At 38.0% G+C, this 24,842-nt stretch overlaps 1 protein-coding gene across 2 annotated transcripts in view; it reads right to left on the minus strand.

Moving 5' to 3' along the window:
* Positions 1-24,842, minus strand: part of DOK5 (docking protein 5) — a 173,340-nt gene that overhangs the window by 48,159 nt on the left and 100,339 nt on the right. For both annotated transcript variants that reach the window (XM_025400491.1, XM_025400492.1), the window contains exons 3-5: positions 15,367-15,481; positions 15,158-15,277; positions 12,091-12,280 (exon numbers count right to left, since the gene is read on the minus strand). In XM_025400491.1, the coding sequence (XP_025256276.1) occupies positions 12,091-12,280; positions 15,158-15,277; positions 15,367-15,481 (425 nt within the window). The remainder of the gene's footprint in view (positions 1-12,090; positions 12,281-15,157; positions 15,278-15,366; positions 15,482-24,842) is intronic.

Raw genomic sequence — 24,842 nt, forward strand, 5'->3', positions numbered from 1 at the left:
CCAGACATTGACAAATATCCCCAGTTGAAAATCATTGACATAGACTAAAATGAGGACAAGGGACAACCCAAGTAATGAGTAGGTGGTAAGAGGTTTTTTTTATACAGGGCAGCATCTGAGTTTAGGGAATTGTTGCTTCAGTACAGACTGAGATGACATGGACATTCTGCGGTTGACTATCTTTGTTGTCTTTCCTGTTCCAATCACTGACATTGCTGCCTGGTTGATCTCAGCTTAAGACAAAGCAGCAGTCTATTCTCCTAGTGCCCCGTGTGTGTGCTCACTGGAGATAAGGGCAATCTGGCCCACTTGCTGCTGCAATAGTTTTCCTAGCCCTTTCTATGACTGGTCGGGTGAGAAATGGGAATTGATGTAAGATATTACATCATGTATCACTTGCCACTCAGGCTTCTGAGCATGGGACAGTTGTCGACATCCATCATTCATATACAACTTTGGTTGTCAAATCTTTGTGCCAGTATGTGATTTGTTTTTAATCAACTTGCTTCATTTTCCTTAAATGAATAAATTTTTGTAAGTTGGAATCATCACATCAATATCAAATCAGTATCCCCTGTTGTAAGTTGAAAGCAGACTTAAAAACTACATTAAAAGGCTGGGCGTGGTGGCTCACACCTGTAATTCCAGCACTCTGGGAGGCCGAGGCGGGTGGATCACAAGGTCAGGAGTTCAAGACTGCCTGGCCAAGATGGTGAAACCCTGTCTCTACTAAAAATACAAAAATTAGCCAGGCGTGGCGGCATGTGCCTATAATCCTAGCTACTTGGGAGGCTGAGGCAAGGAATTGCTTGAACCCAGGAGGTGGAGGTTGCAGTGAGCCGAGATCACGCCACTGCACTCCAGCCTAGGCAATAGAGCAAGACTCCATCTCAAAAAAAAAAAAAATACATAAATAAATGAAAAATTGTTATAAAACTCTGCTACATCCTCTTGCTGTCAAAGATCTGAGCTAGAAGTTTGCTCACTTCTTAGTAACACAAGTATATTAGAAAGTTTTACAGATGTATGTCAGGCATGCAGCATCCAACTAAATGGTTTCTCCATTATTCAACCAAAAGGATCAAAAACTAAACAGAAAAGAAAATGACCTCATCACTGTGAGACTCACGTTTATTTAACATCACCTGTACTGCCCAAATTCATGCCACATTTTTGGAAACACAGGTCTAGTTCCTAGAGCCCTGCTCCAGGTGATGTGGAGCAACGTCTGGAAGATAAGAAGTCTCAATCCCAGCTCCCTCCCATGATGCAATCGCAACCCTGGACGAGTTCCTTGACTTCTCAAAGTCTCCATGACTTCATATTTCAAATGTGAATAACAAGGTCTCCCAAACCACACAGGATGGTGAGAGATTGCGTTTTGTATTTAGCAAAGGATCTGGCATCAAATAAGCATTGAATTAGAATCTGTTGTTGTTGCTATCTTAACCCTTTAAAATGTCAAAGCCAAAGAGAACAGGACTCTCTGGAAAAACCTCATGAGAGAGGCACAACCACAAACTTGCCTTGAAGGAAATGGGGGCGGCTTGCAACCCAGAACAACAGTGGGGAAGCAATAATGACGAAGATGTATGGGAATGGAATGTGTGTGGCTGGGAGAAAGAGTGATGTGGAGGCTCATGGGTGGCTGAAAACAGAATAAAATAAACCTCTTCTATGAGAATGAAAATATGAATTCAGAAATAGGAATCGCCCTCTAAGAAAAGGATCAGCTTTAACTAAAGAAACCTAGGATGCAAAAATTGGGTGTTTTGTTTCTCCAGCTCCAGTGAAGTACAGTGTCTGTGCTGGAGGATTAGCACACCTTATGAGATATAAAGCTTATTAGCTGGAGTGCAGGGTGAAGAGAAAGACCCCAGTGCAGACTGTGCAGGGCCACACTGTGGCCCTCCTCCTGCCATTTCATCCTCACTAGCACAGTTTTCCTAACAGCCAGAGTCCCCTCAAATGTGCACAGAATGATGGATTCCAGCTGCATCCATGTCCCCATCATTCTTAGCAAACTATCACAAGAACAGAAAACCAAACACCGCATGTTCTCACTCATAGGTGGGAACTGAACAATGAGATCACTTGGACTCAGGAAGGGGAACATCACACACCGGGGCCTATCATGGGGAGGGGGGCGGGGGGAGGGATTGCATTGGGAGTTATACCTGATGTAAATGACGAGTTGATGGGTGCAGCACACCAACAAGGCACAAGTATACATATGTAACAAACCTGCACGTTATGCACATGTACCCTACAACTTACAGTATAATAATAATAAATAAATTTAAAAAAAAAAAAAAAAATGTGCACAGAGACCTTCGCTATCACTTTCAGATGTAAATTTTAATACTTACTGTCTGGACTTGAAGGTTTGTGGAAAAACAAACAAACAAAAGAATAAATTAACTACTATCTGTAGTCATAGAACAAAGCTAGTATAACAGACAGTGGTTGTTTATTAATTGTGTCTGTTCTTTATCACTTATGATATGCATAAAGTCAAAGGAAATCACTTTGATCCATTTTGCTTTATGATGTGATCTAACTCCTTGTGTGAAGAAAGCATTTTCACACATTCTTCCTGCAGTAGCAGTTATAAAAAATGGGTTGGAATTAGCAGTGCTTTTAACAGTTCTAAACTACACAATGTGTAGCTTTACTAATCCCTGACAGGATGAAATGGCGGCTTAGTAAGTGGGGTAAACTGCTGAATGAGCCTTGAAGTTAGCCTTTCCAAAACTGACCTCTGGAAAATCCTCAGCCCCAGTGCCCACTCTGCACCCTTTCTCTGCAGTCTTAGCTGCTCCTGGAGGGTGCCTAGCACTTCCTTTTCCCTCTTAGTCCACATCCAATCTGTCAGTAAATCCTTCTGGCTTTAGCTTAAAAACCTATCATTATCCAACACTTAAGACCATATTCACTGTTACCCACATGCCCACAGCCATTCTTGTCCCTCACATGAGTACTACAATACCCTGTAACTGGTTTTAGCCTGAGAAAGTCTTAAAGAAAAAAAAAGATTAGGTCACTTCTTTGCTTAACACCTCTAGCATAGAGAAGAATTTAACCTTGTCTAAAAATAGCTCTTTGCTAGGATCTCCTGCAAGGTAAAGTTTGCCTGCCTGGAAACTTAGCTAGACATATAGGAACAATATGACTCAAGATAAGGGCTTCAGGTCATGTGGTGTCAGTCAGCCTGGAGACTGAGATCCACCACGTGAGCCACCAATCAATCACACGTATATAACGGAGCCCAGTAAAATCTTTGTGAGTGGTGGCTCAGGGGCGTCTAGGTGGACAATGCTCCATGTGTAATGTCACATGTTGGTAGGAAGAAAGCAGCATGCCTAGATTGCACAGGGAGAAGATAACAGAAGCTCCACACTTGGTACTTCTCTGGACTCCCTCCCATGTGCTTCTTTGCTTACTTGATTTCACTCTATATGCCCTACTGTGATAAACCATAACTTTGTTTAATAGCTTTTGGTGAGTTCTGGGAGTCATTTTAGTGACTTACTAAATCTTAGGGTAGTTTTAGAAACCCATGAACTTGCAGTTGGTGTCAGAAGTGAGAGCCATCTTGGGGACTTGCTCAAACTCTGTAGTTGTCCAACTCTACACAGCCCCTGATGGCTCCCCATCAGACTAAGACTAAATGCCAAATTCCTTACAACCACCTTCAAGCTCCACATGGGCTGACCCTGCTGCATCTCCACCTGTGTCATGTGGCTTCCCATCCATTGATTCTGCTCAGACACACTAACCTCCTGGTTCTTCTTTGAATACTTCCTCTTCAGCATCTTCTTCCATCTTCCTTCTGGAAGAAATGCTCTTCCCCCAGATTCCTACATGGCTCACACTCTCACCTCTTAACATTACTTACTCAGTAAAGCCAGTCCTGCTCACTCTCTTTAAAACTGCACCCATTCTTTGACACTGTCTATTGTCCTTCCCAACTTTATTTTTCAATCTGACATCTATTTTACCTTTTAAAATGTTTGTCTTTGTCTATATCTCTCTCCTATATTGAGTAAGTTGTATGTTGTTTTCACTGCTATATCTGCAGTGCTTAAAACCACACCAGGCATTAGGGTGCACTAGGTGAATATTGCATAAAGGAAGGAATGATTCATTTTTACTAGTCCTTTCTAGAATTCCAAAATACCATCTCAGATAAAGTAATCACAAATGCCAGTGGGCCATCACCTACATTAAAGATAGCCACAGACAAGGTATGTTGCTGAGTGCCTAATTTTGCCTCAAAGGTCAGAAAAAAGTCATCCTTTCTTTCAAGAATAGCACATGCTATTTAATAAAATCACGGAAGCTCAGAGGTGGATAGGATCTAGCTAAGCCTCTTACAATGGTGGCCTTGTCTTGCTTGTCCTCATACCTCTCACTTAGCACAGTGTGTGGTAGACAGTAGACATGCAATAATGGAACATCCATTAAGATGATTATTAAAGAGGTTACTCTGTGGAGTAGAAAATGCTTCCTTCTGATTTCATACATGCCTCTACTATTGGAATATTTATAATATGTGCATTATCTTTGTAATTAAAATTATTTTTGAGGAAAATGCTAATGAATAACAAGTGGCCATTTAAATGACACAATGTTTGTTCCCTTTTTCTTATAAAAGAAGAGGATTTTACTTCTCCAGAGCAAACTTGTGTTAGATCCAGCACATTTGTATTTTAATTGTTATACTCAACATAGTTGGGGGAGTTGAGTATACTGGATTGCTTACCTGCTTCAAATTCTTCAATAAGGATAAGTGTATGCTCTGTAAAACATTCAGAAGTGGGAGATTACTAAGAAGCTACTAAGAAGATAAATTGGGAACATGTAGCTTTCAAATATTCAAATAGACATATATTTCAGATATTCAAAGAGATAAATAGAAAATATTCATAAGCTATCAAAATAATTGTCATTTTACATGTAAACTCACCAATTAAAGGAGAAAACAATTTTTTTCTTGAATAAAAAATTATTTCCCCAATTAGGCTGGTTTTAGGGTGAAATATGCAAGAAACTAATTATTTTCTAAAGCTGTTCAGATGCCTTTATATCCAAATAAATAAAAATCTATTTCATAAACCACTTGTGAATTCCATTTAAGGAAAAGTATTTGTATTTGCAATTTGGATTTTCACATATTTTTGGCATACCTAAAAGTTTCTCTTAAAACCATGTCAAAAGCACAAGAGAGACTCTCTCTGGCTCGTGAAGAAAGGCACTCATGTGCAGTAATTATTTAGTACGTTCTGCCAAATGTCACCTGAGCTTCTCTAGCTCCTGCAGGTGCAAAGCCCAGGGTATTAATTTAAATCAGTCAGGAGGTAAGGCGAAGTCTGACATTGAAGCATGCTAACTCAGCAGCAAGCTATACAGTTAACAGAGAAAGGCACTGGACACCTGCCACCCTTCTCTACACAATCACATTGCAAGAATGGTTCCCAGGGGGGTGATGCTGCAGTTAGAACTTCATGTCAATTGGATCTTCCCTGAGAACTTCATGTCAATTGCATCTTCCCATAAAAAAATGAGTGCCCCTGACAGTCTGATGTGCCTCAGTGAGGTTTCAGGGCTTTGAAGTGGAAAGAAACAAACAAAAGACTAAGAAAACTTCAAACAAAATAAGTAATATATCCCTTAGCCCCCAAGATAAACTAATTATTCTCTGTCTCCAAGGGTCATTAATTGTGCAATTCATCTTATTAAAAATGTTATATTCCAATTTTGAATTTCTTCAAAAAATAGAGACTGTGGTCAGATTTTCTGATACCAGGAGAAGGAGAAAAACATGTGCAGAAGACACTAATGACCTGTGATCCGCAGAGTGCCACCCCGGAAAGATGAACAATCCTGGCTGTATGTGCCTACACTCCAAACTAAGAGAACATATAGGGGGTTCCAAAAAGTCAACTCAAACTAAGGACATTTATACCCCAGTGCACAGCTCAGGAGGAATATTTACATCACCAGCATCTTTGCAAGTCTGTGGCTTATTGACAGATGCCTTACTCATATTGAGGCTGCTTCAGTGGGAAAGGATAATATGCTCACAACATCATCCAAAATGGATTTAGCAAGCTTTGGTTATGTAAGCATGCTTGCTCTTCTTCACCTCTGCAGAAGTTAACTAAGAACTAGGCTAACCTCCAGTAGAAGGTGAGCCTTCTTAGAAATCTATAGAGTTTGGAAGTAAAAGATCTGAGCATGAGTCCTGAATTTATCAGCCTTGTGTCTTTGGACCTCTTGCCATTGCCCAAGTTTCATTTTAAGATGGAAATAACTGTATCCCCTAGTTTCTATGATAATGAGTAGTTTAAATGGGGTAATGAGCCTCTTAGCACAGAGGCTTTCTTATAGTAAGGGCTCAATAAATGGAAGTGATGATTTTCAATGGCTCATACACCTGCTAGAGTAGGGTTTCTCAACCACATGATTAGACCTGATAATCCTCTGTTGTCGAGGACTGTTCTGCGCAGTGTAGGATGTTTAGCAGCATCTCTGGCCCCTTTATGCACTAGATGCCAGTAACATCCCCTGCCTAGGTTGTCACAATCAAAAATGTCTCCAAACATTATCAAATGTCCCCTGGGAGCAAAATCACCTCTGGCTAAGAACCACTGCCCTGGAAATCAGCACCATTGAGAGTGCAAATGTTAATTACAGTCAAACAGCCTCTTGACCTAATTTGTTTTGAGCAATTATTAAATGTTATATTGTACATATTTTGTTAGTTTTTAAAAACCTCACCTCTACTCCTCCTCTGATGGCAACAGTACCCTCTTCATGCCTTCAGAGAACCACCCTCATTGCGTTTCTACCCTGTGAGCTTTGTGTAAAGTGCAGTGCTTGACACATAGTATATATAATGACAGCAGAGAGTAGTAACATATCTCTCTTCTACTGAGATAGTGTGGGGAGATCTCAAAGCTCCTGAAAGTCACCATATGGAGCTAGAATGAAACTATTTTAGAAGAAACAGAACTGTCAAATAAAACCTGGGAATATCATTTGGACACTGAGCTAAGCCAAGCTTGAAGCCATCTTTACTCCTCAGACTTTGAGTTTATGGAAGTCAATGAGTTTCTTTTCTGTACCAGTTTGGGTTGATACAGCTGCCTACCACATCCAGGCACTATTCCAGGTGTCTTTACATGTGCCTTTATTTAATCTTCATAGCAATACTGTGAGACAAGTAATATATGTGTTCCCAATTTACAGGTTGCAATGAAATAAAGCTCTTTAAGTGACATATCCACGTTCCCACAGCTAGTATGTGATAGAACTGTAATTTTACTTCATTTCCTCCAACTTCCAGTTCAGTCTATTACACATGTCCCACTGTCAGCTTTGGTGGGGTGAAACGGGGCCACTGAGCAGGAGTAACACTCAGTTCTAGTTCTAAGAGAGGTTGAATGTGAGCAGAACTTTGTCCAAGAAAGATTTCCTGTGTTCTAGAGGATATTGTTAAGTTTTTGCAGATGCATGTGGGATATGTGAAAACTATATGCTTAGACAGACAACTTCTGCTCACTTCTTGATGTGAGAGATGGGGAAAATTACATTGGTTAATATAAAACTGCCTTGTTTCAACACATCCAAAAATAGCCAAGGAAAAAATTATCTTCACTAATAAAGCAAGGCAGACATGAAACTTTCATGCTTGGTGGAACACGAATGATCTTATTATCCTGAGCATCTTGATGGTAACTATAAAAATTTATCTTTATTTGAGTTTCAGGCAAAATATAAAATAGTAATTTTACCTTGCATTTAACACTAGCCTGCAAGCCCATGTTCTGCTCCAAAAGTAATCATAATAGAATACCAAAGATACTATTTAGGAGAAGCCCAGCATCCTTCCAGGTCATCTACATGCATTTCTGCCTTTACCTACAACAAATCTGCAAGAAAGTTATTACTCCAATAAATTTACAAGGAAAGTTAAGAACTTTGTCCAAGGTTAGCAGCTAGCAAAAAGTAGAGATTACCCAGGGTTTCTCTAAATTCTGAATCAGTACTTCGTATACTACACCATGCTGTTTGAGAAGTAAGATCCGAAGCATACAACTCCCACACTTTCCTTTCTGACCATTCAATCTCAAGTTTGCACCAGGCCTGCAAAACATGGCCAATGCATAAGAATAATGCTATTCAAAATCAATAAATATTCTATGTCCCCACAATATTGGAGATATAACATTGAGTGGCCTGGGTTGTGAATATTATAATCATCTAACCAATGGAGTTCTTGGATTAAATAAGCAAATGGATGGACTATAAAGGGGTCGTCAAAGTCATGGAATAAAACACTTGTATCTTCCAAGTCAGCATGTTGGTAAACACCATTGAAATAGTTCTGGAATTTATGTCACCAATATATCTTTTCATCCGCCATTGTTTCACTTGAGCTGGTTCAATATCCCCCACATCCATACCTATCTCCTCTATCCTACTGTCCACACAATGTGGTCAAAGTGACCTTTATATACTTTTTTTTTTTTTGAGGCGGAGTCTCGCTCTGTCGCCCAGGCTGGAGTGCAGTGGTGCGATCTTGGCTCACTGCAAGCTCCGCCTCCCGGGTTCACGCCATTCTCCTGCCTCAGCCTCCCGAGTAGCTGGGACTACAGGCACCCGCCACCACGCCCGGCTAACTTTTTATACTTTTAGTAGAGACGGGGTTTCGAGCCAGGATGGTCTCGATCTCCTGACCTCGTGATCCGCCTGCCTCGGCCTCCCAAAGTGCTGGGATTACAGGTGTGAGCCACCGCGTCCGGCCCTTTATATTAACACAATTACATCACATACTCACACAACCCATATACACACATCTCATACATACACAGAGACTCAAACATACCAGCCTCCAAGTCTCTATGGTTTCCTACTGCACTTAGGAGAAATATCAACATCTTTTAAGTAATCACCTAAGTCCTTAGCAGTTCTATTGGATTTCAATATGAATAAACTAAACGTTTGCAGGATATGTATAGTGTTCATCCTATACCTGGAAAATTAATAAGATAATGTTTTTAAGTTTAAAATAGACATGAGATACTAATAAAATTTACTAAGGTTTTGGTATTCAAACACTGCCATAAAAAGCTATACACTTTTTCTACTACTATTAGAAATGGCAAATAAAAAATGATTTTAAAATATTAATAATTGAATAAGTACTGTCCAAAACAGATCCAAAGAGTCTTGATCGATGCAGAATTCTCTTACACATCAATATGAAATATGAATGGAGGTGTTTTGAGATATATAGTCATAGAAAAGTCTATTTATATTATAAAACATTTTCAATACTTAGATTTCACTGGCTATAGTTAATGCATACATAATTTCTGAGACCTAAAGGAAAAAATACACCAACCTTACCAAAAAAATTATTAATTTTCTATAGGGATTTTCTTTTGTTGTTGTTTTTTTCTTTTTTTGAGACAAGGTGTCACTCTGTCGCCCAAGGCTGAACTGTAGTGGCACGATCATAGCTCACTGCAGCCTCGACCTCCGAGGCTCAAGTGATCCTCCCACCTCAGTGTCTGGAGCAGCTGAGACCACAGGTGTGTGGCACTATATGCCTGGCTAATTTTTTTTTTCATTTAATTAGCTTTTATTTTTTTCTACAATATATCCAGTAATGAATAAGTATTCTTATTTTCCTTTTTTTTTAACTTTTGTTTTAAGTTCATGGTACATGTGCAGAATGTACAGGTTTGTTACATAGGTAAATTTGTGTCATGGTGACTTATCGTACAGATTATTTCATCATGCAGGTATTAAGCTCAGTATCCATTACTTATTTTTCCTGATCCTCTCCCTTCCCCATCCTCCACCCTCAGATAGGTCCCAGTATGTGTTGTTCCCTTCTATGTATCCATGTGTTCTCATGATTTAACTCCCACTTATAAGTGAAAACATGCAGTATTTGGTTTTCTGTTCCTATATTGGTTTGCTAAGGAATTAGGCCTCCAGCTCCATCCTTGTCCTGGCAAAGGACATGATTCATTCCTTTTATGGCTGCATAGTGTTCTATGGTATATATGTACTACATTTTCTTTATCCAGCCTATCATTGATGAGCATTTGGGTTGATTCCATGTCTTTGTTATTGTGAATAGTGCTGTGATGAACATACATGTGTGATTGTTTTTATAACAGAACAATTTTGGAGAGATGGGGTCTCCCTATGTTGCCCAGCCTGGTCTGAAACTCCTGGGCTCAAGCAATCCTCCTGTGTTGGCCTCCCGAAGTGCTTGGATTACAGGCATAAGCCACCGGCCTGGACTGGGATTTTCTTATAAGAAGAATAAATAAGTAATTCTCACAAAACAAAAACATTGCTCTAAACATTGAAGGTTTACTTTTTTTGATAACTTTTATAGTCTTTGAAAGATTCACCAACTTGTTTCTAGGTACTTAAAAATAAAATAGACCAGAAAAGAGCTGTATGAAAAGTATAAAGTAAAAAACTTTCCAGACAGTTGTAAGAACATCAAATTGATCATATTTCTAAAATGCAAAGTTTAAATAATTGGGCTTTGATTATGTAAAATGTAATTTTTTTTTTTTTTTTTTTTTTTTTTTTGAAATGGAGTCTCACTCTGTCACCCAGCCTGGAGTGCAGTGGCGCGATCTCGGCTCACTACAAGCTCTGTCTCCCGGGTTCACACCATTCTCATGCCTCAGCTTCCTGAGTAGCTGAGACTACAGGTAAAACATAAATTTTAAATAATTGGGCTTTGTTCATTAAAATGGAATGAACAGATTAGTTAGAGGGGACCACTACTGTTACCCATTCACATGGATTGGGGTGTTTAGAACTTCTGTGTTTACTTTCCTTATATCAAGAGTCATATTCCTGTCAGGAATAACTGTCTGCTTTTACAAGCAATTGTTATTTAACATCACAAGTTGATGGTTTTCAATTTCAGTGTAATGTCAGGCCATATACAGAAGAACTTATACTTCTTAAAATTTAGGCATTTAAAATTCTAAAATAGAAAATTTATCTGGCTGGGCATGGTGGCTCACGCCTGTAATCCCAGCACTTTGGGAGGCCAAGGCGCAAGGTCAGGAGATCGAGACCATCCTGGCTAACACGGCGAAAAACCCCGTCTCTACTAAAAATACAAAAAATTATCTGGGCATGGTGATGGGCGCCTGTAGTCTCAGCTACTCAGGAGGCTGAGGCAGGAGAATGGCCTGAACCCGGGAGGCGGAGCTCGCAGTGAGCCGAGAGCTCGTCACTGCACTCCAGCCTGGGCGACAGAGCAAGACTCCATCTCACAAAACAAAACAAAACAAAACAAACAAACAAACAAAAAATATATCTGCGGTGTTCCCAAATGAATCCTAAATTCTGAGGGAAAAGTGAAGGACAAGGAAAATAGGATTCTGACTAGAGGAGTCTTTTTGTAGGTAGCAACCAACCCATATATTATTGGCACTATTTTATCTCTCCCAGATGAACCCTAAGAGGAAAAGGAGAAAACTCGGAAAATGCTTAGTAGGTATCACAAAGAGCAAGTTTGAGCATGAATCTCTTCCAGTATTCATGGGAATCCTTACACTGTAAGCCAAATAGATGGAACTCAATAAATTGCAGCTGGTAAAAACTCCATGGTCCCTCATATTAATAATCTACCACGGTTAGCTCAGATGAGGAAACATAAGTGAAATAATAATATGAAAGTTTCCCAAAATCAAGAAGATGGCCTCTGTTCAGCTTGACCCAGGAAATGGCACCTTGTTAACGTTTTTACCTGGATCAACTTCAGTTTGTGGTATGGAAACAAACTGTGGAACGAAAATTTGTATCATGCATGTGAAACATTAGAATCTTCCACAGGGGAGAAAAGCCATGTTGAATATATAAATACTTTACAAGACCCCTCATATTATGTAATTGCAACTCTATGAATTTCCTCAAGTGACTTCAGCTGGGTCTCATATGTAAACCTACCACCTCATATGATGCGAGCCTGGAAAAAATGAACACACACACACACACACAAACAGAAAAATGGTCATTAAAAGTCATTAAACTCACCTCCCTGCCTCAAAAGTGAACCACGTAGTATCACGTCCATACCGCCGCAGGGCACTTAGCGGCCAAGAGATGAGTTTGACTCTGGGATTCTGGACGTCCCAAAGACAGATATACTCATATGTAATCTGCAAGGCACATTCGCCATGTACATCTAAGTTAGGAGATGGCATCAAATACACATTGAATCTCTCTGGGAGAAAAACAAAAGGTTAGTCTAAAATCCCCAGGAATAAAACATCAAAGACATTGTAGGAACACAGAGGCATTTAAAAACAATTCAAGTTCACATTCTAGATTTTGGTTGCATATTCAGAAAGATAAACCTTTCCCATTATTTAACAGTCCCAGAAAATAATTTCTTAAATGCAGATCCTATTAAATAATATAATAATGATACAGCCTGACTGTCAGCATACACTAAGCACTATTTACATGAGCAAAGATCATTTTTAGAATTTTTAAATTTGCATAATAAAAATGTGTATGCCAATAAAAGTCTAAAGCAATAAAACCATTAAAAGCAATTTTTTTTTCCTGCCAAGAACACATTAACCAGATCCACACTTTTGTGCTCACAAAACATGCAGGTGCAAAACAACTATGTCATGGTTTAATGTTATTAAAGTTATATTGATCAACTTGTAATTTCTATAACTAAATGAATAAACTGTATCTCAAATCATTTAAACAAAACTCCACAGTAATACTATACACTTCAGTGGCCAATAATTTGGGAAAATGCCAATGCATATATTTGAACTAGTTTTAACAAAGAACTTTCTTTAGCAAAATACTGGAAAGAAATGTTCATTGCATATTTGGATGATTACTAAAATGCAACCAAAATTATTCTACATAAGCTTGGCTGATTACTGCAACCTAATTCTCATCCCTGCAGTTACAGTCACAATATTTCTGTTATATTTCTGGAAACTTCATTAAGAAGTTTTTGAGTCAAAGTCTTTCAGTGAAATATGAACAAAAATATTACTATAGCAAATATATTTCCAACTATGCATCATTATGATAGACTGCCTACATATGACATTGTGGCATTAACAATTTTATATTAGTGGTATTTTAAATACATTGTTTTATAATAAGATAGTCATTTGAATTTTCATAGATTTTAGCTGAATTTAGTAAATAGTAATGCCGATATTGTGTTCATGAAATGTGTTCCATTATCTGCTATTCAAAAATTTTAAATTATTTCATGCTCCCAATAAGCAAATATTCATTGATTTCTAGTAATTATTTGAAAAAAATGTATTCTAATTGAGTGCATTTCCCCCTTGAAACTTCGAAGTAAGAAAGACTATCTACATTAAGTAAAAGGTAAGAGAGATCATTATCAATCTATTTGCTTAGAAGTTCTCTAAGTCCTACCTCACTCAAGAATAACAACAGGGGAGAGGTAGGAAAAAATAATAAAATTTTAAAAAGAATAACAGCAATAGTGGTAGAGTAACCATTTTATTTACAATCACTTGACGTCATACTAACTAACATTGTAAAGGGCCTGAGAGGACTTAGTTGAATTTATAATAATCCCTGATACTTGTAGACCAGAGCTATGATTTCCATTTAACAGAAGAGGAAACAGAGGCACAGAAACCTGCTGTGGGAAAGGTATCCCCTAGGCACCAGCAATTTTTAAATTCAGACTGTAGTGCAGTCAGGATACTGCTTCCCAAATACAAATTTGTGAAAAGTGCTGATCTGAGCACTCTAGGTGAAAAAATGAATCATAATCAAAACCTGCCAGGTTTTCTTTATGCTTGGCTCCTATGTATCCTCTCTGCCTGGGACATCCTGATTTAGTGAACCAGAGAAGGAGGAGCCTGGGGATTGGTTGTGTAATCCCATCAATGACTCAACTTCTCTGTAACTCAATTTTCCAACCTACAAAGAGGCTCCTCTGAATTACCCAGCGCTTCTAGGTCTCGGTCAATAACACTTCCATGGAGATGGGTTATGGTAGATATGTTGCATCCAAAACAGTCACAGATCGTAAATGTGTCATGAAGACAGAGTTCCAACTGGGAGGGACAGCATTTTTTTTACTGACACTGGAGTGTGCACCTACAGAAAGAGTCAGTACAATTCCATCTCTGCCATGTCCGTAATCAAACCAGATGACCCACAGACCTTTCCATGGTGACATGCCCTCATAGATCAAGTCAACCAGCTAAAGCAGAGCTCTGTGATCTGATCTACCCTGTCCCCAGGCTCAGCTGTTAGGAGACAAAGAAATGATTCCTCACATTCAGGTTTGTTCTGTAAATCAACATTGATTTTTGCTGAAGTGTTCATGAATATTTTGGTCATTATTATTTTAAATTATTTATTCCCAGATTGAGTGCTGAGCTCAGAGTTGGCTCAAGTGTTTCAACAAAATATATACTTTTTTAATTACAGATTTTAGATGGGTTTAAATGTGGTGAAATATTCATAAAGTTTGAATTATATTGAAAGCATTGCAAAGCTGTTGATAACATTTTAAGTGAAAAAGGCAAGACCAAAAAATGCCCATGACATTTTAAAATCTGTACACTGTAAATATAGGCCCAACAGTATTGTCTAGAATCAAACACTAGTGAGCTAATGGAATTGAAGGAAGGTCTTTACTTCCTCTAAATTTTAGTTTCCTCATGTGCAAAATGAATTATACCTATACCATAGGGCCGCTATGAAATGTATTTATACCTATATCATAGGGCTGTATGTAATTATACCTATACCATAGGGTTGCTATGAAACATATAATAAATAATCTGAGATGAGTAAAGCATCTTCCAACAAACTGGCACATAGCAGGTTCCCCAAAATTTCTAATTGATATTATTAATGTGGATACATTCATGTTACGAATTGGAAAAAGAAAATAAGAAAAAGATACACTGAAATGTTAACACAGGTTGTGGATTAGATAAAAGGTTATTTTATTTATTTCTTTATGCATTTTTATACCCCAAAAACTTCACATAATGAAGATGTCTCATGTTTTATTATATGGAGACAGAAGCAGTTTTGAAAAAGAGAGGAGAGAATTTTCTTTACATACCACTCTGTTCTCTCTCAACCCCAGTGGCCAGTAAGTCGGGCTCTCCAAGGCTGATGTCATTGATCCGTGTTCCTACACACTCCATCTGGAGTACTTTGCACCACTCATCGGCCTCAAGATCTGTGGAAATGTCCAAAAGATTAAACTGTGTGCCCAGCATCCATTCAAAATCTAAAAGCAAAAGCCCCCCTGCCCTGCCTGAGACAAACCTGATTCGCAAGCAAAAGTCTTGGAGGTATCGTCATTGAAATAAATCCCTATGGCATGCTTCTTGGTGCTCTTTGGCAATCGAGCTACGTTCTTCACATTGTTGAGTTCTGTAACCTGAAAATGAACAATTAAAAGTTTGACACACTCCCTGAATGAATGTCTCCAGTGTACAACACCAAAAGTGAGGCCCAGAAATCAGTATGGCACAGCACAGCTGAGCACAACCTGTTGAAAAAGTGTCTACTATCTGAAAGCTAAGATGTATTTAAGTGAACTTAGTGTTATCTGTAACACACAGCAAGAATGGTTAACAAACTATCTTTCCTTACTAAATTTTCTGAAACGTATTAAGTGGAACAGGCTTAAAACTTTATAGAGGAAGAACATTTTGGTTTTTCTTTTTTCTTTAGTTTTTTAAATCCTCCCAAAGACTCCCACTTGATCAACAGTTCTTATGTCTGTTTTGGTCTCTGTGGACAGACAGCCTTCTTTCTCAGCCGACTGCAAAAGCCTCCAAATATTCCATCCCTTCCAAGTACTCCCCACGTTAAGTGTCTTAAACACATCAACCCAAGGAAGGGAAGGGAAGGAAGAGTGTTCCAATTCATAACTAGATTATTTTACTCTTGACCAGTCAGAGGTTGAGTGTCAAGAGTCTCAAAAATGACCCTTGACTTGAGGTCCAAATCATAGAAAGTACATAACGAATTTGGTTTTCCAAATATTTTCCCTCTGTCTCTGACTTACTCCTAGCTCCTCAATGGTTATGGGGCCTCTGTTTTACGCTCTGAGAACACTACCCAGTGGCACCTTCTTCCTAGCAGGGAGGAAAGCCATCTCCACTAGACATTCTCTCTCTCCTTCCTCTATCTTATAATCCCTTGGCTCCTTTAACACTTTTGTAAACCCCTCCCTTTCCACAGAGTGTCTTGGCTCATTGTGTTTCCACAGTGGTCAACCCTTATCCAGTTACATCCGCATCCTCGGCTGCATTGGAGGTTTGGAATATTTGGGTCATGCCTGAGAGAAGGCTTAGGTGGCTTCAGGGTAAGTATTTACAAGATCAATAGCTTTTCGCACTGACAAGTTTAACCTCTCTTTCATATATCTCTTTTGTGCTGTTACACAAAAGCATCCGCTTTCCTTCAATCTTTGCTTGCAATGATGTTGTGCCGTTTCTCTCGTCTATTACTCTAAATTCAATAAGTGCTTAGCTCAAGAAGCAGGTGGGAAGAGAAATAAATACCCTCCATGCACAACACTAATCTGATTATTTCATTTCTCTGCTTCTTCATCTCCATCAGCCCTTTTCATAGTATAAATGCAAATTTCTTAGCATGAAATGTCATACCCCTGTTCCTCAAAAACTGCCCATACAGGCCGGGCGCGGTGGCTCAAGCCTGTAATCCCAGCACTTTGGGAGGCCGAGATGGGCGGATCACGAGGTCAGGAGATCGAGACCATCCTGGCTAACACAATGAAACCCCGTCTCTACTAAAAATACAAAAAAAATTAGCCGGGCGTGGTGGCGGCGCCTGTAGTCCCAGCTACTCGGGAGGCTGAGGCAGGAGAATGGCGGGAACCCGGGAGGCGGAGCTTGCAGTGAGCCGAGATCAGGCCACTGCACTCCAGCCTGGGCCACAGAGCGAGACTCCGCCTCAAAAAAAAAAAAAAAAAAAAAAAAAAAAAACTGCCCATACATATCATGTCAGTGACTCAGCACCATGTATCTTATTCTCCAACTACACCAAGTGCCTCAGGACTCACCAGATACAACTGTTGGTTTGTTTGTTTATTTATTTGTTTATTTTTTTGCCACTACTACAATTCAAGTCACTATCATCTTGTCACAACTACTTACTGGTCTTTCCACTTTCGTTTTAATCCCCATTAATGCATGCTGCACATAGCAGATTTTTTTTTTTCAAAACATAAGTCTTGAAATATTACTCTGCATAAACAGAACACTTCAGTGACTTCCCATTGCACTTGGGACAAAAGCCTGCATCCTTAGAATGACCACCAAGACCCCCTGTGGTCTTGTCCACACTATCTCACCAGTGTCCTCTCTATACCTTTCCCATGTGCTCTATGTCTCAGCCACAGTGGACTTTGTTCAGTTCCCAGAAGACACCATGGTTCTCCTGGCACAAGACCTTCTCTGTCTCTCCTTACCTCACTCCCATTCCCACATGGGTCTCAGTTTAAATCTCAGTTACCCACAGAGGCCCTATTGGACACCTCCCATCCTAACACCTAATCAGTCTCAAGGCTACACCATCCAAATATGTCCTACACCTTTCCTATGGGTTATTGGTTTCATGCTCGTCTTGCCTGAAAAGTGAGAGTTACATACTACATAGGGCAGGAATAGGTTTTGTTTTTGTTTTTGTTTTGTTTTGCTCTGCTCATCATTGCGTTCCCTGAGTCAAACACAGAACCCCTCACATAGTGAGAACTCAATAATTATAAGTGGACTATATGAATGAAAGACCCAACTCACCCATACATTTACTTGCATGGTGCTTCTGGAAGGCAAATGCCTCTCTCTCTCCTGCCTCTTTTCTCCAGGGAAATTTCACTTTTCCCTCAAGATCTACTTCCTCTAGGAAACGTGCCCTGACCTTAGTGTCAACTAACATTTCTCTTCTCTCTGTTCTCATATATGCTGCATGAGGTTCTACTGCATTATCTGTTGTTATACTTAATGCTTCTCTCTCCAGCACCCAGCTAGACTTGAGTTGCCCAGCAATGACTTACTGAAGGGCCAAACCAATGAAAATAATCATACTGATGCCAACATGCATTGGTCCCCACACATATGCCACATAACGTGCTTAGCTTTTTTGTTTTGTTTTGTTTTGTTTTGTTTTGTTCGAGATGGAGTCTCACTCTGTTGCCCATGCTGATCTCAGCTCACTGGAACCTCCACCTGCCAGGTTCAAGCTATTCTCCTGCCTCAGCCTTCTGAGTAGCTGGAATTACAGGTATCCACCACCACATTCAGCTAATTTTTTTTTGTATTTTTGGTAAAGACAGGGTTTCACCATTTTGACCAGGTTGGTCTCAAACTCCTGACCTTAGGTGATCTGCCTGCCTCAGCCTCCCAAAGTGCTGGGATTAGAGGTGTGAGCCACTGCGCCCGGCCAGCATTTTTATAGATAATATCTCATTTGATCTTCATAAAAGCTCTGTGAAATAAATATTATTATTATCACCTTTTCACAGATGAGGAAACTAGACTGCAAAATGTTAAAGTCATACAACCAAGTTCACAGCTTAAAAAATGAAGCAAACTGACCCTAAAGCCTGTGCCTTTAACACATCTGAAACACTAATGACTAACTAAACACTTTCAGCCAGAGGATCTTTAGACCCTGAAAGCCACCTCTCATTTTAAGATCTCTTTCTTTTCAACGTGGTTAGAAATTGAGGTGGAAGTAGAATACGTATGCCAACTTTATTCTGATCCTCTAGTGAGACATTATGTAAGAGTAGTCCACCCCAGCCAGACACACAGCAACGACTTTGAAACATGTGACTTCATTACATCTCCATTAAGGGCAAAGAGGAAGAGAGAGTCACCTGAAATAGTCAGGAAATGTAGGGGGAATTGTATGAGTCAGAACACGATTACCCATTTAGGAAATTGGTTTAGGAAATCAGCAACTGAACACCCCCGCTCAAGAGAAGCAAGTGACTGTTCCAGAGCAGGCAGAGTCATAATTTTATGGGTCAAAGGACAATCAGATTTTAAGGCAACAGTCTCTGTTTCTACCTCAGAACTACACCTAGTGGGCATGTGCACACACACATACAACACATACACACATGCACACACACAACACACACAAGCCTTGCAATCTACACTAATTCATAATGTCATAATGGAAACTTCCTCAATATACATGCTAAAGTAATAATTATGATAACTAAATTTTGCAGATATATTTACAAGTCACATAAAACTTTTCAAAGATGTATTTATTTCCACTATCATTCCATTTTGCAAATGAGAAAACCAAGGCAAGACATGATAGTCCTCTTACAAAGAAATCTGCCTTATAAGAAATGCTAAAGGAAGTCCTTCAAGCTGAAATGAAAGTAACATGAAGATAGTAAACATGAAAGCAAATGAAAGCATATAATTTACTGGAAAAGGGGTGTGTGTGTGTATATATACACATATATATACACATATATATACACACACACACACAAATACATATTATAGTACTATAACATTGCATTACATGTAACATTACAAATATCGTATAAACAGCTTTTAATTTTGATATAGAAGTGAAAAGATAAAAGTATAAAAACTATAAAATTATGTTAATGGATACATAATATAAAAACATGAAATTTGTTACAACAATAACATAAAGGAGTCTAGTGGAATAGTACAGTTTTTGTATGTGATTGAAGTCAAGTTGTTATCATCTTAAAATAGATGATCATAACTATAAAATGTGTTATATAAGCCCCACAGCAACCAGAAAAGAAATACCTATAGGAAACACACAAAAGAAAATGAGGAAGGAATCAAAATATGATCCTAAATAATTTTTTAAATCACAAATAAGACAGCAAGAGAAAAAGATAAGGACAAGAGAGTTACAAGGAATATAGAAGATAATAAAATGATAAAAGTAAGTCATTTCCCATCAATACTTATGTATTTTTATTATTTATTTATTATTATTATTTTTAAACAGAGGTTCACTCTGTCACCCAGGCTAGAGCACAGTGGTGTGATCTCAGCTAACCTCTGCCTCCTGGGTTCAAGCGATTCTCCTGCCTCAGCCTTCTGAGCAGCTGGGACTATAGGTGTGCACCAATATGCCTGACTAATTTTTTTTTTTTTTGTAGAGACAGGGTTTTGCCATGTTGGCCAGGCTAGTCTCAAACTCTTGACCTCAAGTGATCCACCTGCCTCAGCCTCCCAAAGTGCTAGGATTACAGGTATGAGCCACCATGCCTGGCGTAGTAATTACTTTAAATAGAAATAGATCAAACTGCCCTATCGAAAGATAAATTAAAAACCAAGTCCAATGATATGCTGTCTACAAGAGACTCGCTGAGATTTAAGGACACACATAGGCTGAGAGTGAAAAAATGGAAAAAGATAACCCATATAAACAGCAATCAAAAGAAGAGTAGGGGTGGCAATACTTATATCAGATTAAATAGGCTTTAAGTAAGAGACAAAGAAGGACACTATAATGATAAAAAGGTGAATTCACCAGTAAGATATAGCAATTATAATATATATGTATCCTGTACCAGAGCAACCAAATATATGAAGTAAACACTGATTGATAGAATTGAAGTGAGAAAGAGAAAGCAACACCATAATAGTAGGAGATTTCAATACCCCACTTTCAATAACAGATAGGACATCCAAAGAGAATATAAGTAAGAAAATAGAGTGCTTGAACAACACTGAAGACCAATTATACTTAACAGACAAATACAGTCAATAGCAGCAGAATACACTTTCTTAAGTGCACATAGGATAGATCATGTGTTAGGTAACAAAACGAGTCTTGACGAATTTAAGTGTCTTTCCCAACCACAACATAATAAAACCAAAAAACAGTAACAGAATTAAGTATCTTTCCCAACCACCGTGGAATAAAACCAAAAACAGTAACAGAAGGAAAACTGAAAAACAATCACAGCATGTGGAAATTAAACAGCACAATCTTAAACAACCAATAGATCAAAGAAGGAGCCAAAAGGGAATTTGGAAAATATCCTTAGCTGAATGAAAACAAATACACAGCATACCAAAATTTGTGTGAAGTAACAAAATCAATACTAAGAAAGAAGATTATAATGGTAAATGCCTACATTAAAAAAGAAGAGAGACCTCAAACAACCTAAATTTACACCCCAAGGAACTAGAAACACAGCAAACTATGCCCAAAGGAGAAGAAAGGAAATAATAAAAATTAGATTAGAACTAAATGAAATGGAGAATAGAAAAGCACTAGGAAAAAACAGTGAAACCAAGAATTGTTTTTTGAAAGATCAATGAAATTGACAAACAGCTAGGTTAAGGAAAATAAGTGGAGTCTAATCAGAAATGAAAGGAGATACTACTGCTGATGCCACAGAAATGAAAAGGATTATGAGACTACAATGAACGATGATACACCAAGAAAAAGTCAACAGCTTGGATAACCTAGAAAAGGCAGATAAATTTCTGGAAACATACAACCTATGTAGACTGAATCATGAAGAAATAGAAACTTGGAACAAACCTGTAACTATTAAGGGATTCAATAATTAATCATAAATCCTCCAACAAAGAAATACACATGATCAGATGGCTTTTGTGTATTTCTTTGTTGGAAGAAATATTGGTGTATTCCATGAAACATTTAAAGAAGAATTAATGCAAATTCTTCTCAACCTCTTCAAAAAAATTAAAGAGGAAGGAACACTTCCAAATTCATTTTGTGAGGCCAAAATTATTGTGATACCAAAGCCAGTTAAAGACACTACAAGTAAAGAAAAGTGCAGGCCAATATCATTGATGAATATAGATGCAAATTTCTCAACAAAATACTAGCAAACTGAATTCAGCAGCATGTTAAATGGATAATATATCATGATCTAGTGGGGTTTGTCTCTTAGATGCAAGGGTTCTACACAGCAAGATGGAGACACCACATTAACAAAAGAAAGGATGAAAAGTGTATCATCACCTCAACAGATGCAGAAAAGGCATTTGACAAATTTCAATACATTTCATGATAAAAACACTCAACAAAATGGGAATAGAAAAAAATTACTTCAACATGATGAAGACCATATACTCAACAGTGAAGAACAAACATTTTTTTTCCTAATATCAGGAGCAAGTCAAAAGGTGCCCACTGTCACCACATTTATTCAACAAGGTAATAGAATTCCTAGCTAGACCAATTAGACAAGAGAAGTAAAAGGCATCAATATCTGAAGGAAAGAAGTAAAATTATCTCCATTTGCTGATGACATAATTTTATGTGTAGAAAACCCTAAAGATTCTATCCACACACACAAAAATGTTAGAACAAATAAACAAATTCAGTAAAATGGCATGATACAAAATCAACATACAAAGAATAAACAAATTCAGTAAAATGGCATGATACAAAATCAACATACAAAATCAGTTGTATTTATATACACTCGCAATAAACAATCCCAAAGGAAAATTAAGAAAGTGATCTCATTTATTATTGCATCAAGAAAACCCAAAATATTTAGGAATAAACGTAACCAAGTGGGTGAAATATTTGTACACTGAAAGCTAGAAAACACTGAAGAAATTAATTTTAATAGACACAGATAAATGTGAAGGCATTCTGCTTTCATAGATTGAAAGACTTAACATTGTTAAAATTTCCATACTATCTACAATGATCTACAGATTCAGTGTAATCTCTATCAAAATCCCAGGGGATTTTTCAGAAATAGGAAAAGCAATGCTAAAATTCATATGAAAACACAAAGAACCTTATATAGTCAAAACAATCAACATAAAAGAACAAAGCCAGAGTTGCTTCAAAATATACTACAAAGCTACAATAATCTAAATAATATGGTACTGGTACATAGGCAAACATATAGATACATGGAACAGAAAGAGAATCTGGAAATAAATTGATGCTTATACAATAAAATGGTCTTTCACAAGTGTGTCAAGTTTACACAATGGGAAAATGATAGGCTTTTCAACCAGTGATGCTGCAAAATCTGTATATCCATATGAAAAATAATGAAATTCTACCCTTTACTTCACCATAAACAAAAAATCAATTCAAAATGGACTAGAGACTTGAATGTAAGACCTGAAACTATAAAACTCCTAGAATAAAACAGAGGCCAAAGGCTTTATGACAGTAGTCTTGACAGTGATTTCTTGGATATGAGACCAAAAGCGCAGGCAATGAAAGCAAAAATAGACAAGTAGGACTACATCAAACTAAAATGTTTATACATAGCAAAGAAAAAATCAACAGAGTGAAAAGGCAACCTACAGCATGAGAAAAATATCTGCAAACCATATCCTTGATAAAGGATTAATAGCCCAAATACATAAGAAATTTGTATAACTCAATAGCAAAAATAATAAAAGCAAAAATAAATAAGCCAATTTTAAAATGGGCAAATGTCTATTCAAAGATAGACATTTTTCCAAAGAAGATATACACTGACCAACGGATATATGAGAAGATTCTCAACATCACTAATCATCAGAAAAAGGCAAATGAAAACCGTAACCACAACCTCCTATCTGTTAGGATGGCTATTATCAGTAAAAAACAACCCCACAGACCTAAAAGATAAGGAGTGTTAGCAAGGATGTGGAGACACTGGAACCTTTGTGCACTTTTGATGGGAATGTAAAAATGTGCAGCCACTTAGAGAGTGACAGATAATGATGTGTTACTGTAAACTGTTAAGATTTTGGAATTATTGCCACAGACATTGGCTAATACACCCTCTGTTTGATTTCCTTTAGGCCAAGGATTTTCATAGAGTTTTCTCTCAAATCCTATTGTGTAATAATATTGCTTCTTGTATGAAGAAGACCAGATTTCCTAGCCAAATTCCTAATAATCAGGAAACTCTACTAGAACATTGGCTATCAGTTTTATTTTAGCAGTTGAATCATGTTTTCTTTTTAATTTTCAAAGGAAACCCAACACAGTGTCCCATTATATGGATGCAGATCTAGTATAAGGAAATAAAGAAATGAATTCCACTCTAATCCTCTTTCCAGTAGTAACAATTATAAATCTACTTCTCAAGAAAGAAGCCCATTCACTTTAATCAAACACAGAATACTGAATGATTTTAAAGTAATACTAAATTCTCTGGATGATACAACATCCTTGGTAAACTATTATTAAACCCATTATAAGGACCAGTAAAGTGAAAATCAAAGAAGTAACTTAATTATAATTTCAAAGAAAGGAAGGGATGCCACCACACTCAAATCTAGAACCTCTGGCTTCTAAAACAGGTATGTTTTTCCTAATACTACTCTCCATAGCGAATCAACCCAAATGTCCATCAGTGACAGATTGGATTAAGAAAATGTGGCATATATACACCATGGAATACTATGCAGCCATAAAAAAGGATGAGTTTGTGTCCTTTGTAGGGACATGGATGCAGCTGGAATCCATCATTCTTAGCAAACTATCACAAGAACAGAAAACCAAACACCGCATGTTCTCACTCATAGGTGGGAACTGAACAATGAGATCACTTGGACTCGGGAAGGGGAACATCACACACCGGGGCCTATCATGGGGAGGGGGGCGGGGGGAGGGATTGCATTGGGAGTTATACCTGATGTAAATGACGAGTTGATGGGTGCAGCACACCAACAAGGCACAAGTATACATATGTAACAAACCTGCACGTTATGCATATGTACCCTACAACTTACAGTATAATAATAATAAAT

Source organism: Theropithecus gelada, chromosome 10, assembly GCF_003255815.1.
Source record: "Theropithecus gelada isolate Dixy chromosome 10, Tgel_1.0, whole genome shotgun sequence".
In the NCBI taxonomy this organism is placed as follows: domain Eukaryota; kingdom Metazoa; phylum Chordata; class Mammalia; order Primates; family Cercopithecidae; genus Theropithecus; species Theropithecus gelada.